This window comes from Bubalus kerabau, chromosome 2, assembly GCF_029407905.1.
Source record: "Bubalus kerabau isolate K-KA32 ecotype Philippines breed swamp buffalo chromosome 2, PCC_UOA_SB_1v2, whole genome shotgun sequence".
Classification (NCBI taxonomy): Eukaryota; Metazoa; Chordata; class Mammalia; order Artiodactyla; family Bovidae; genus Bubalus; species Bubalus kerabau.
The window spans coordinates 49911670-49926850 of NC_073625.1; the positions used below are offsets into that span (position 1 = coordinate 49911670).

Sequence of the window (15181 nt, forward strand, 5' to 3'; positions counted from 1 at the left end):
GCGAGATCTCAGGCCCATGAACCGTAACAACTAAAGCCTGTGCTCAACAGCGAGAGAAACCACTGCAGTGAGAAGCCCACACACCACAGTGAAGGGTAGCCCCTGGTCATCGCAACTAGAGAAAGCCTGGGCACGACAACCAAAACCCGCTGTAGCCAAAAGTAACATAAATTTTAAAAAAGTTTTCTTTCAATGTGACCAGATTTTGAAATGACACAAAGAAAATACTGTAATATTTTACCTTTAAACTTGTAGTTCCCATTATGCATTTAATTACGATGGCGGTGGTGGCTTAGTTGCTCAGTTGTGTCCAACTCTTTGTGACCCCATGGACTGCAGCCTGCCAGGCTCCTCTGTCCATGGAATTTCCCAGGCAAGAACACTGGAGTAGGTTGCCATTTCCTTCTCCATGGGATCTTCCCAACCCAGGGATCGAACCCACATCTCCTGCATCTCCTGCTGGGCAAGTGGGTTCTTTACCACTGAGTCACCTGGGAAGCCCACATTTCTTCACATTCCCCCAAATTCAGATGTTAGAGTCCTAACCCCTAGACCTCAGAATGCAGCTTTACTTGAAGACACGGTCAGGACAGGCCCATCCCATCCCCTCTGAAGCCTGGCAGGAGGTACAGGGGGGAGTGTGAAAGCTCGCTCTCCTTGGCCTTTGAGATGGAACCTCTTCCTGGTGTTACCTTTTCAGAGGTGATCAAGTCAAGATCATCAGAGTGGGTTCTAGTGCAGTGTGACCGAATCCTTACAGAAAGGGGGTAACTGGTCATGGACGCACACACAGAGAATGCCACGTGAAGGTGAAGGCAGTGATCAGGGGGATGCTCCTACAAGCCCGTGAATACTGAAGACTGCTGGCATCCACCAGGAGCTAGGAGGCATGAAAGATTCTCCCTCACCATCCTCAGAGGGAATCAGTCCTGCAGATACCACGACCTTGACCTTCTGGACTCCCAAACCAAGAGATGACACATTTCTTTTGTCTAACCCAGCAGTCCCCAGGGGCACTGGGAGATGGTTCCATGGAAGACCATTTTTCCAGAGACTGGAGTGGGAGATAGTTTGGGGATGATTCAAGCGCATCACTTCTACTGCTCACTTCATTTCTATTATGATTACATCAGCCCCACCTCAGATCATCAGGCATTAGATTCCGGAGATGGGGGACCCCTGGTTTAAGCCACTTGGTTTGTGGGACTTTGTGATGGGAGCCCTCGCAGACTCCTACAGTCCCTCTGCCACTGTCTGGATGACTTAACTTCCAAAACTGCAGTGTTACTTGGATACCGCAGAAAAGCCCTCGTATTTCTAAGTGACATTTTGCTACATATCAGCATTATTTTTCAAGACTTGAACCACACTGGCTTCCGGCTCTCTATGGTTTTACTGAGCCAGTTTACTAGTGATGAGTGCCCTGCCATGCCCCTCCATGGCGCCCCCCGACCCCCACCTCTCTGGACCTCTCTTTTAGGAAAAGGAGTCTCTGGGGCATTAGCCCAAGGTGGGACAAGGGTTTCCCTTTTCCCCAAGGTTAGACAAGGGTCTCCCTTTTCCAGACGTGATCTCTGCCTGCTACAGTAAGAAGACGGGGAGAAAGTGGCAAGGTCATACCATGATTGCACTAGAATCCTGAGAGGGAAGTGTTTTCTGCTTAAGTCAGCTCCTCTGTTTCCTAGGAGAAAAAGAACTGGGATCCAGAAGAAGAAAGAGGCCAACACTTGCCCTCAATGCCCAGACACGGCCCCAGAGCCACCCCCTAGCCCACTCGTGTACAACCTTGAACTTCACTCCGCTGTTCCTGTTCACACCACCCATCCCCTCTGCTTCTCCTCCTGGACCAGCTGGGCTAAAGCCCACAGAGGCCGAGAGTGGGCTCTCCCTGGAGAATCTGGCCTCTTTCAGCCTTTCTCACCACTTTTTCTAGCTGGCCCCATTCCACTTTGCTAGGTTCCAACGGAGAGGAGCTGGGTCATCTAGCCAGAGCCTGTAATTTAATTAGCTCAAGTATCTCTGCGGTTTGGAGAAAACAAATGGAAACTAGAAAATTGAAATGCTGTTTCCCCATTAGCGTTTCTATTGCAACTCTAACCATTAAATATTGCAAAAAATGTTTTAAAACGCTTACCATGTGTTTTCAGGCCAAATGCAATAAGCAGCTAGAAAAATAATCTAGATGAAAAAAAAAAAAGAGGCCCCTTTCACATCGTGGCTCTGATACTTTCGAGCACAAAAGCAGTGTCGGGTACCAGGGCAACCAAGGACATGGACACCAGCCGAGTGGCTTAGAGGCCGCCTAGGATACACACTTAGGGGATGTGGCACATATAAGTTTGCATTATTACCTGAGGCCCTAAAGAGTCAAACAAGAGGCAGGGGAGCCTAATGGCGACTTCTGTATCCCCTGAACCCCAGCCGAGGTGACCACCGCCAGTGCAAGTGACTGTAAGAGGTCCCTCCCATAAGGGCATGGCCATCAAGGGATGGTAATTCGATTTGAATGCTGTCATGCAGGTGGTCCCCCTACTTTAACCAAGCTAGGTGTCCCACTGGAATGTTCGACCTTCCCAAGACGCTGACCCAATTCCATTTTCTGAGACTCAGGCCAAGGTCCACTTGATTATTTCATTTCTTCAAATATTTATTAAGCCTCTATTGTGAGCCAGCCATCATGCAGGTTCTGGAGACATTGTGAGGAACAAAAGGGATGCTGTCCCAGGGACCCTCCTGATGGTCCAGTGGTTAAGAGCCCAATGCAGGGAACTCGGGTCTGATCCCTGGTTGGGGAACTAAGATGCCACGTGCTGCAGGGCAACTAACGCTAAAACTAAGACCTAGAGCTGTCAAAGAAATAAATAACAGGGACGCCTTCCCTCCTCTTAAGGAATTCATAGACCAGAGTAGGAGAGAGATGAGAATCAAATCATCCCAGAAGAAACAGAACCTCATCCAGGGGATCAGCCCCAGGAGGCAGGAGGTGTGTGACAGCCTGCACTGGAGAGATGCAACCCAAAGGCAGAGGTCAGAGAATAGCAGGGGTCCATGAGGAAAGTGAAAGAGGAGAGTGAAAAAGTTGGCTTAAAGCTCAACATTCAGAAAACTAAGATCATGGCATCTGGTCCCATAACTTCATGGCAGATAGGCGGGGGAAACAGTGGAAACAGTGTCAGACTTTATTTTTGGGGTTCCAAAATCATTGCAGATGGTGATTGCAGCCATGAAATTAAAAGATGCTTACTCCTTGGAAGGAAAGTTATGACCAACCTAGATAGCATATTCAAAAGCAGAGATATTACTCTACCAACAAAGGTCCATCTAGTCAAGGCTATGGTTTTTCCAGTGGTCATGTATGGATGTGAGAGTTGGACTGTGAAGAAAGCTGAGTGCAGAAGAATTGATGCTTTTGAACTGTGGTGTTGGAGAAGACTGTTGAGAGTCCCTTGGACTGTGAGGAGATCCAACCAGTCCATTCTAAAGGAGATCAGTCCTGGGTATTCATTGGAAGGACTGACGCTGAAGCTGAAACTCCAGTACTTTGGCCACCTCATGCGAAGAGTTGACTCACTGGAAAAGACCCTGATGCTGGGGGAGATTGGGGGCAGGAGGAGAAGGGGAAGACAGAGGATGAGATGGCTGGATGGCATCTCCGACCCGATGGGCGTGAGTTTGAGTGAACTCTGGGAGTTGGTGATGGACAGGGAGGCCTGGCGTGCTGTGATTCATGGGGTCTCAAAGAGTCAGACACGACTGAGTGACTGAACCGAACTGATGAGGACATGACCCTGCCGTCGCATCTGAAGACAGAGATTAACTCAGCAGAGAGAGATCGGGAGAACATTCTGGAAGAGAACAGGGTGTGTACAGCCCTGGAAACCAAGAGAGCACAGAAGTCTGAAGGCCCATGGGACTGAGCATGAAGCAAGAAGCAGGGGGATGTCCCTGGTGGTCCAGTGGTTAAGACTCTGCACTTCCAATGCAGGGGCCACGGGTTCCATCTCTGGTTGGGGAACTAAGATCCCACGTGCCTCAGGGAGTGACCAAATGAAAATTAAAAATAATAATAATAATAATAAGGGCAAGAAGCAGGGTGGTGGGGGTGGGGGTAGGGGTAGCTAAAAGATAAGGTTGGACTTGCCGGCAGAAGCCAGTCCGATCTGGGACACGGTGGCCACGTCACAGTTCGTCTTCCATGGGGAAGAAGCCTTTGAAGGCTTCGAGCAGGGAAGCAATACGGTCTCATCTGAGTGTGAATAGCTCACTCTGCCCTGTGTGCGGACCGCGTGTAGTCATGACTGCATTCATGCTGACGAAGAGGGGATAGTTAGGAGGCTGTGGCTGAGGTCCACGCAAGAGGTGTTGGAGGCTGGACCAGGGCGGGAGGATGGGGCTGGGCAGCTCCAGGAGTCAAGCTGGCAGAACGTGGTGACAGACTGGCTCTTAGGGGTGAACTTGCCATGTGCATGCTCAGTCACTCGGTCACGTCCAACTCTTTGCGACCCCATGAACTGTGGCCCACCAGGCTCTTCTGTCCATGGGATTTTTTTTTTTTTTAGGCAAGAATATTGGACTGGGTTGCCATTTCCTTCTCCAGGGGATTTTTCTCGACACAGGGATCGAACCTGCGTCTCCCGCATTTCAGGCAGATTTTTCATCCCTGAGCCACCTGGGAAGCTCTTGGGGGTGAGGGAAAGGAATAAAAAGTCCTCTGCCCAGGATTGAGGGCAAGGCCGCCATTTGGAGACAGAGAACAGGGGCAGGGCAGGAGGGCTGCTGTGGGGTTGGTTCCTGTGTGCTGCGTTGGAGACCTACATTCCTGAAAGAGGAGATTTGGCAATTGGCCGGTGGGGTCTGGAGCTCGGGGGTGTCTAGCCCTTCACCGTCTCTGATCTTCCTCTCACAACCCAAAAGCTGTGCATGTGCTTCCTGCCCAGAACCAACCCACACAACCCACCCCACCAAAGGCTCATCTCCACCCTCACCATGCTGGAGCCTCACAGTCTCAGAGGAAGGGGGCCTTCAGCCCAGGGTCAGGGCTAGACCCCACCTGGGTTGCTCCGAATGCCTGTCCGTCCCCACCCTCCACTGTGCTTCCTTCCTCTGCCCCCGACCCTGACTCCTTCCCAACCCCGTGCATCCTTCAAGCAGAGGTGGTCATGTCCCCCCCTCGCCATTCATCACCAGCATCATCCAGAGAGAGATCTATGCTTACCGTCTTCACTCCCCCAAAATCCAGGCAATCTCTTCTCTGCCCTTCCACTTCCTCCACGACAAGCAGCTGCTCAGCTGTCACCACGGGCCATTTTATACTTGACCTTTCCCATGTCCTCCCCAACATCCTTCCCTTCTGGGTCTCCGGCTGCCTGAGGACCTTCACTCGTTCCTGTCATCAGCATCTCCTCTTCTCTGCCTGCTTGAATCATGCCATCCCCCAGGCTCTGTCTAGAGTGATCAGCCTCCCCTTCCCAACCCAGCTGCTTACCCCAGCCCCGCCTTGATGCTCAGGGCGGCTTCATTCACACACGGCAGCTCAGCAACCCTGTCACCTGTATCACTGCATGGTCTGGGCCACGTCCCACTTGCTTTCTCCTGCCACGATGAAGCACAGCCCAGCGGGCTCCACATTCTATGGGAAATCCCTGAGCAGGCAAGGGAGCCCCCACTGGACAGAACAGTGAATGAGGGGTCCTGGGGTGGGGGACCCTCACCCTGTGCTCCAGGCCCTGGATCTGGAGATGCTAGCACCATCTCTTAACAAACACGGATTTGGGGTCCGAATTTGGGATAATACGATACTAGTCTTTACTCTGAAACCAAAGAATCTCGGTATTTTCTCTCAGGTACGTCCTAGGTAGCATCAGGTCGCCAGGGACAGCAGACTGGAAAGGTTCACTCCTGATCCTTTTTCCCAATCCTCACCTTCCTTACTTTCTTCTCCTGATGCCAAGTGTTACATACACATGTCTTTCAGCATCTCATTTTTATCTTTTGGCGATCTGACAGTAGATTCCAACTGTGACTCCATTGGGAATCCTCCAGTGAGCTTTAAAAAATACTGGTCCCCGGATTTGGGACTTCCCTGGCAGTCCAGTGGTTAGGACTCCGTGCTTCCACTGCAAGAAGCATGGGTTCAATTCTTGGTCGGGGAACTAAGATCCCTCACATGCTACATGGTGCAGCAAAAAAAAAAAAACAAACAGAAAACATCGACCCCCGCCCCACTCCTGCCCCCTGAGTTCCGATGGAATGGGTCTGAGGTGTGGCCCAGGCATTCACAAGTTGAAATGCCCCCTGGGGATTCTACCATATGACCACAGCTGAGAACCACAGTCTGGAGACTGAACAACAGCGGCCCCTCTGTAAGCCGTTTCTTACAAAGTGAAAGTGTGAGTCGCTTCAGTTGTGTCCATCTCTTTTCAACCCTAGGGACTGTAGCCTGCCAGGCTCCCCTGTCCGTGGTATTCTCTAGGCATGAATACTGGAGTGGGTAGCCATTCCCTTCTCCGGGGGATCTTCCCCATCCAGGGACTGAACCCAGGTTTCCAGCATTGCAGGCAGATTCTTTACCATCTGAGCCATCAAGGTAAGCCATTTCTTAAGGGCTCAGGAAAGCGAGTAAGTATTTGTCTCTGGCTACTTCCATGTCCCACAACAACTGGCTTCCTTTCCAGTCCTCTTCCCATAAGGGAAATCCACTCTTCCTAAGAGGTCCTGGGTTTTGCTCTGGGGAGCCACTCACCTCATAGGGCTCCTTGGTGGGCCTGCACCTGTCTATCTGGTAGAGCTGGGTCTTGTAGCAGATGCTGTCCTGGAAGTCAGATTTCTACCGGAGAAGAAAAGAAAAAAAGCCTGGCTTAACTCTTGGAAAATAGGAATGTCTATCAAGCAATCATTAATTTTTAAGCCAGCGCTTGGCTGAGAAACAACAGAATGCGTTTGGCAGGGCACTGAAGAGCAGTGCAGAGACTCCTCCGAGGACAGCCCGCAGGAGCATGGGGAGAGGCAGGACCCAGCTTCCTGGCTCTGCCAGAAAAGGGCTTGGTGGCCCTGGGCACGCCACTGCCCCTGCCGCACCTCCGCTCTTTCATCTGTGCGACGAAGGCCACGCTAAGACGTGAGCTCAGAGACCGAGTATGTGAGCTGGGGAGGACAGCTCACTTTATGGAACTACTGAACGGGATGCAGGTCTTGCTTATATAAAAACAGGCCTAAGAACTTCCCTAGTGGCGCAGTGGATACGAATCCACCCGCCAATACAGGGGACATGGGTTCAATCCCTGGTCCAGGAAGATCCCACAAGCTATGGGGCAACTAAACCCTTGCAACCACAACTACTAAAGCTGTGCTCTAGAGCCCGTCCTCTGCAACAAGAGAAGCACCACAATGAGAAGCCCGTGTACCGCAGGTAGAGAAAAGCTTACGTGAAGTGACACGGACCCAGTGCAACCAAAAATAAATTAATTAACCTAAAAAATAAAAACAGGTCTAAAATGGATAAATAACAAGGACCTACTATATAGCACAGGGAACTAACTATATTTGATGTCTTATAAAAACTTACAATGGAAAATAATCTGAAAAAGAATATATATATATATATAGGTATAATTGGATCACTTTGCTGTGGACATGAAACTAACACAACACTCTATCAACTGGACTTCAAGTATAAAAAAACAGCCTTAGTTCCTGCTCCCCACCCCAATAAAAATCACAGCAATTCATAATATAGCTTAAAGAAGAAGATATATAACCACACCTAAGATGGCCTAGGGGTACAATTTAGGTGCAGTCCTCTCTGGCGACAGCTGAAATTAAATGACTGATTAATGAATCAGTCAACAAATATTCCCAGAAGGCCTTTACAGGCTCTCCAAATTAAAATCTATGCATCTAGGTTTTAGAAAGAGGAAGCAAGAATCAAGGGAGAAGGGAGAAATGGCAATTAAAGTATAATATTTTACTTTTTAGTTCACTGGTTGCCCTTTCAAAATTATATATGGTTGTTAGTAATTGGTTAATGATATTAATAACTGGGACAGTGCCTTGGGTACAATTAAATTAGCCTTGCATGGAAATTACTGAGTGGACTAGCTATAGTTATTTGTGGGCAATCAGTTCAGTTCAGTTCAGTTCAGTTGCTCAGTCGTGTCTGACTCTTTGCGACCCCATGAATCACAGCACGCCAGGCCTCCCTGTCCATCACCAACTCCCGGAGTTCACTCAGATTCACATCCATCGAGTCGGTGATGCCATCTAGCCATCTCATCTTCTGTCGTCCCCTTCTCCTCCTGCCCCCAATCCCTCCCAGCATCAAAGTCTTTTCCAATGAGTCAACTCTTCCCATGAGGTGGCCAAAGTACTGGAGTGTCAGCTTCAGCATCATTCCTTCCAAAGAAATCCCAGGGCTGATCTCCTTTAGAATGGACTGGTTGGATCTCCTTGCAGTCCAAGGGAATCTCAAGAGTCTTCTCCAACACCACAGGTCAAAAGCATCAATTCTTCGGCACTCAGCTTTCTTCACAGTCCAACTCTCACATCCATACATGACTACTGGAAAAACCATAGCCTTGACTAGACGGACCTTTGTTGGCAAAGTGATGTCTCTGCTTTTGAATATGCTATCTAGGTTGGTCATAACTTTCCTTCCAAGGAGTAAGCGTCTTTTAATTTCATGGCTGCAATCACCATCTGCAGTGATTTTGGAGCCCCAAAAAATAAAGTCTGACACTGTTTCCACTGTTTCCCCATCGATTTCCCATGAAGTGATGGGACCATTGTGGGGAATAATTCACTCTTAAAAGCAGTCACCCACCTAGACACTGGTTCTCAGACCATCTATGTCCTGTGATTTAAGGGTTAAGTGTGAAACAGACAATAAAATAAGAACCATCCCCTGTTAGAACTATGTTAGCTTCTACCAGGAACTTCTCAGCAGTGTGTGTGGGGGTGTGTGTGTGTGTGCACGCACGTGCTCAGTCACTTAGTCATGTCCACTCTTTGCGCCTCAATAGACTGTAGCCCTCCAGGCTCCTCTGTCCATGGGATTTCCCAAGCAAGAATACCGCGGTGGGTTGCCATTTCCTACTCCAGCTTCTCAGTAGACAAAACCACAAAGCTTTGCCACCCTGCAACATTTGCAGCTCTGATGCTGAGTGATCACAGAAGATGGCAAGACACCTGGAGAAGGCAGGACACAGCCCAAGAGCTTCACACAAATGTCTCTTACTTGGGATGAGCCCCGTGATTGTTTAAGAGTGTGAGTAACTGGGTCTCTACAGAGGTAGATGCAAGAAACTATTTTTTAACACAAAAGCCCCTCTATCTTACCGATCAGTATTCGGAGCACTGATTCTGCTGAGAGAAGGAATATGCTTAGGAAAGTACAGTGTCACCCTTTAAACATGTGGAATCATGAACGTTATAGGCAGTTTCCTGCAAACACTTTTTAAAACTCATATTTGAGTGGCATTCATTATTTCAAAAAGAAAATCAGTGTGTGACCCTCCTCTGTCCCTTTTACTTGAGAACTGCTTGTCTCTAGCATGGTGGTCTCTAAATGGTGTGACCTGGAGCCCATATGAGTGAAAAAGTTGTATCGACAATATGTGCATATTTATTTTATAAATTATAAGCATGTACTGTACTAATATATCATTATAAAATATACATTATAAAATAATGTACATTATAAAATATGCAATAAAATGGGGATTTAAAAAGGATAAGGAATATATGGGACATGTGGTTTTTTCACAAAACCACTAGGGCTTCCGTGGTGGTCCAGTGGTTAAGAATCCCCTTTGCAACACGGAAACACAGGTTCAATCCTGGTCCGGGAGGATCCCACACACCACAGGGCAACTAAGTCCATGTACCACAAGTACCCAGCCCACGCGCTGCGGCTCCCGAAGCCTGTGCGCCTAGAGCCCGAGCTCCACAAGAAGAGAAGCCGCCGCAAGGAGAAGACCAGGCGTCGAAACTAGAAAGCAGCCCGTGCACAGCAACGCAGACTCAGAGCAGCCAAAAATGAACAAATAACAACTTCGTTTAAAGAAATAAAAGAGAAATGAGAAATGGCTTCAAGTCTAACATGTCTTTGGAGTCCATCACCATAGGTGAACAGAGGACCTCTGTTCTCTGGGATAAGAGAATTTCTTAATCCCTCCTATCACATAGTAAAATGATATAAATAAAACATTATGGGTCAGGGGTCCAGTCTTTTTGACCTCCACTTCTCTCCTGTGGCGGCTTTCCTGTGACCATGGTATTGTTTCTGAAATCCAGCTGTATTTCTGCTCCCTTCCAAAGTTTCATTCCATCCCTGCTTCTAGAGCATGTTTTTTTTTTTTTTCTCCCTCATAAAACACTGCTTTCATTTTTAACAGCCATTTACTATAATGTTTCTTCTCATCAAAGGAAAGTACCTCTTTCCTTTGAAAGTGAAAGTGTTAGTCACTCAGTCGTGTCTGATTCTTTGCAACCCCATGGACTGTAGCCCTCCAAGTTCCTTTGTCCATGGAATTCTCTAAGTAAGAACACTGGAGTGGGTAGCCACTCCCTTCTCCAGGGGATCTTCCCAACCCAGGGATCAAACCTGGGTGTCCTGCACTGCAGGCGGGTTCTTTACATCTAAGCCACCACGGAAGCCCTATATCTTTCCTTTGGTGCCTCACACAAAATAAAAAGTTCTTCTGTGGATAATTTCACATCGAAGCCAAATCTAGGAAATACCCTAAGCTGAATCAGCTTAGAAACATCTATCCTTCCATTGCATTGTTTAACAAACCTCCCATTGCATTGTTTAACAAACCTCCCATCAAGCTTCTTGATCTATTCAGCAATGTTGTCTAGACGTCTTCCAAATCTATTTGCTAACAAGAGACACAGTCTAACCATCTTGTCTTCTAGGCATCATTTTGGTCATTTCTACCTCACCAGGAGAATACCATTTCCCCAACTGTCAGTGAATTTTCATCTTTAGCTCTAATTGGGCTATCACATAACTTTATGTATTTTTTAAATTTTTTATTGGAATACAGTTACTTTTCAATGTTGTTAGTTTCTGCTATGTAGCAAAGTGACTCAGCCATGTGTATACACATATCCCCTCTGTTTTTGGATTTCCATCCCATTCAGGTCACCACAGGGCACTGAGTAGAGTTCCCTGTGCTATATCCCATTAGTCATCTATTTTATACGCAGTATGTGTGCTCAGTCACTCAGTCGTGTCTGACTCTGCGACCCCGTGCACTGCAGCCCTCCAGGCTCCTCTGTCCATGGGATTCTCCAGATAAGAATACTGGAGTGGGCTGCACTTTCCTTCTTCCAGGGGATCTTCCTGACACAGGGATCAAACCCAGGTCTCCTGAAGGCAGATTCTTTACCATCTGAGCCACCAGGGAAAATAGTGAATATATGTCAATCCCAATCTCCCATATCACACGACTTTAAGTAGCACTGCAAAATTCCAGAATTTCATCTTCATGTTTTGGATTCTGAATGTCTTCCTAACAGTGATGACCTCACACAGATCTCAAGGCACACACACACACAGGGTGAAGACCATGCTTCAAGACAGTGGGTGTGCAATCACACTTCAGATGGGCTTCCCAACAACTGCACATTTCTCTGCATGACTTCTTGTTAGATCTGGTCAGCCCTCACCATTCTGAGTAGGAGAAACAGCAGGAAAGATATGCAGAATCCCCACTGCCTCTGATCTAGCTTTCTTTGCAGATTTCTTTTTCAGCCATTGTTCATTTGGAAAGAGTTGATTTATGAAGGGCTTCCCACTTGGTGCTAGTGGTAAAGAAGCCGCCTGCCAATGCAGGAGACCTAAGAGACTTGGGTTTGATCCCTGAGTTGGGAAGATTTCCTCGAGTAGGAAATGGCAATCCACTCCAGCATTCTTGCCTGGAAAACTCCATGGACGGAGGAACCTGGCAGGCTATACAGTCCATGGCGTCGCAAAGAACCTGTCACGACTGAAGCAACTTAGCACGCACAGCACGATTTAGTCAAAACCCTTGTAGCTCAGTCCATAAAGAGTCTGCCTGCAATGCAGGAGACGGGTTTGATTCCTGGGTCGGGAAGATCCTCTGGAGCAGGAAATGGCAACCCACTCCAGTATCCTTGACCGGAGAATCCCGTGGACAGAGAGAGCCTGGCGGGCTACAGTCTATGGGGTCGCAAGAGTCGGGCACGACTGAGCAACTAAGCACACACACACACAGATATGGAAGCATGTAAACTCCCTCACCCAGGCACTTATAAACTGCATGTGCAGAAGGATACATGTGACCAAAGCATGAGGGTACCACGGTCCAGCACAGACCCCCAGCTGCACCTCCCTCACCTGTGACACGGGACGCCTGGTGCCCAGACTAACTGAAGAAGCCGTGGTCAATTTCACTCTTGTTTTCTAGAGAAGTCAATGTGAAGAGTGGCTTTTTCATCTATCCTGCTTTAGAGGTGAATGTTTGAGGGGCTCTGCTCCCCAGTTTTTATGACCACACAAGCCCCAGTACCCCTAAGTGGGGACCCCAAGGAGCCAAGAGAAACAGGAACAAAAAAGGCAACAAGAAGCTGAAGGGAAAAAAAGCTTGAGTCTCTTGCGAGTTGGCCCAGAACTTAGCTCTGTGGGAGAATATTTTAAAAACACCTCAGATAAAAAGCACTCCCCGAGAAGCAGGTTTTGCTCCTCTTTTCTGCCACATTCAGGAAACTCAACCTCACATGAGTTTCAATTAACAGCTCAGATCAAGTGTCGGCCACTGGGAAACACTTCGGGTGTCAGAGCTCTCTGGTTTTTTTTTGTTCATAGAGAGCAGAGAGAACCAACACAGGGCCCCACTCACCCCTGACAAGTAGCGCTCAAGCTTCTTGTTTAGGAGGAAGTAGATGGCGAGGATGTGGCAGGCGCGGTTGGAGAGCACGGTGTTGATCACATCACTGTTCTTGTAGCCCAGCTTCTCGGTCATGTGCAGCACCACGCTGGGGCTCAGGTCTTCCAGGGAAATCCTGCTCGACGGAGGCACAGAGAACCAGTCACTGAGAGGCTCTGGGGTCCCCTTAATGATGCTCACAAGCATGGCAGCACAGAAACCCCCTCCCACCCTCAAACACTCAAGGGCTCCCTCGTGGACAGTTAGTCCACTCATTCATTCACTTGACCTCTTATTATGAACCATTAACATACACAACAAAAGAAAGGGAATAGTCTAATTACCCTATATATGCATGCTAAGTCACTTCAGTCGTGGCTGACTGTGTGAGCCTACGGACTGTAGCCTGCCAGGCTCCTCTGTCCATGGGATTCTCCAAGGAAAGAATACCAGAGTGGGGTGCCATGCCCTCCTCCAGGGGATCTTCCCGACCCAGGAATTGAACCTGTGTCTCTTGCGTCTCCTGCATTGCCAGGCGGTTCTTTACCATTAGTGCCATCTGGGTATCACCCTATGTGTGTAGCCAATAAGACATTACTTTGTCAACAAAGGTCCGTCTAGTCAAGGCTATGGTTTTTCCAGTAGTGATGTATAGATGTGAGAGTTGGACTATAAAGAAAGCTGAGTGCAGAAGAATTGATGCTTTTGAACTGTGGTGTTGGAGAAGGCTCTTAAAAGTCCCTTGGATTGCAAAGAGATCCAACCAGTCCATCCTAAAGGAGATCAGTCCTGGGTGTTCATTGGAAGGAGTGGCGTGGAAGCTGAAACTCCAATACTTTGGCTACCTGATGCGAAGAATTGACTCATTGGAAAAGACCCTGATGCTGAGAAAGACTGAGGGCAGGAGGAGAAGGGGACAACAGAGGATGAGATGGTTGGATGGCATCACCAACTCAATGGACATGGGTGTGGGTGACCTCTGGGAGTTGGTGATGGACAGGGAGGCCTGGCATGCTGCGGTTCGTGGGGTTGCAAAGAGTCGGACATGACTGAGCGACTGAACTGAATTGAACTGAGTACCTGGTTGAACTAACTGTTAGCACTTTGCCTTTCTTTCTTTCTTTCTTTCTCCCTTTCTTTTTTCCTTTTCTTTCTCCTGTCCTTCCTTCTTCCCTTCACTTCCCTCTTTCTTCCTTTACTAAAGTATTTCAAATCACAAACTTTTTTTTCCTAAACACCTCAGGATGCATCTTTAAAAACCAATGACATCTCCTGCAGGATCATAATACCTTCAAAACATCCCCAAAATTTTAGAAATCTCTTAATATTCTCTGATATCTAGACTATATTCCAATTTCCCTATTCATCCCAAATTTCTTTACAATCTGACTTTTTTTTTCCCTTAAAATGTATTTATTGAACTGGGTAGAGCCCACGTAGTTTGGGTGGATGTTGGGTTGGGAAAGAAGGGTATTCAGGAGCCCGCCCAGACCATGTTTAAAGGAACAATGTGAGCTCTCATTGTGAACAATGTGAGTTCACAAAGAGGGGATTTGGGACTCAGCTGTGAAGTTGGATGCTCTCAGAGGACAGGTTAAAGCTTCTACACAGGAGTGATATGAAGATAAACTCCCTTGGGATAAAATGCCCCAAAATGAATGCCAGGTGTGTATATATCTACTTATTTGCTCATTCAAGTCCCTGCTTCATGGAGTTTACATGGCAATGGGGAAGAGAGAAAATAAATCCATTTATTCTTCACAACAGTCTTACGAAGGGCACCAGAGCTTCCCTGGTGGCTCAGTGGTAAAGAAACTACCTGCCAATGCAGGAGACATGGGTTCAGTCCTTGGGTTGGGGAGATCTCCTGGAGAAGGAAATGACAACCCACTCCAGTATCCTTGCCTGGAAAATCCCATGGACAGAGGAGCCTGGCGGGCTACAGTCCATGGGGTCACAAAAGAGTTGGTCATGACTTAGCAACTAAACAACAACAAACCATTATTATCCCCATTTAACAGATAAAGAAACCGAGGCCCACAGCAGGAAAGTAACTTGTCCAGGCACACACTGGCAAGAAGTAGCAGCCATGTAGAACATGAAAGCAGGAGAAGGGCATAGGGAATACATGTGTTGGTAGTGGATGTGTGTCACAGATACAACGTTCTACATTCCAGAAGAGAGAGGCAAGGACAATACTCTGTGAGCAGAAAGCAAGCGCATCTGGCTAGAAAGCTCTGTAGCCCCGCCAAAGAGTCTGGAGACATTTTTGGTGGGACCTCAGAACCATA

General features: G+C 47.9%; 1 protein-coding gene across 1 annotated transcript in view; it reads right to left on the reverse strand.

The window, feature by feature from the left end:
- HUNK (hormonally up-regulated Neu-associated kinase) overlaps positions 1-15181 on the reverse strand; it is a 129627-nt gene that overhangs the window by 14381 nt on the left and 100065 nt on the right. The window contains exons 7-8 of the mRNA XM_055567695.1: positions 12864-13026; positions 6743-6826 (exon numbers count right to left, since the gene is read on the reverse strand). Of these exons, the coding sequence (XP_055423670.1) occupies positions 6743-6826; positions 12864-13026 (247 nt within the window). The remainder of the gene's footprint in view (positions 1-6742; positions 6827-12863; positions 13027-15181) is intronic.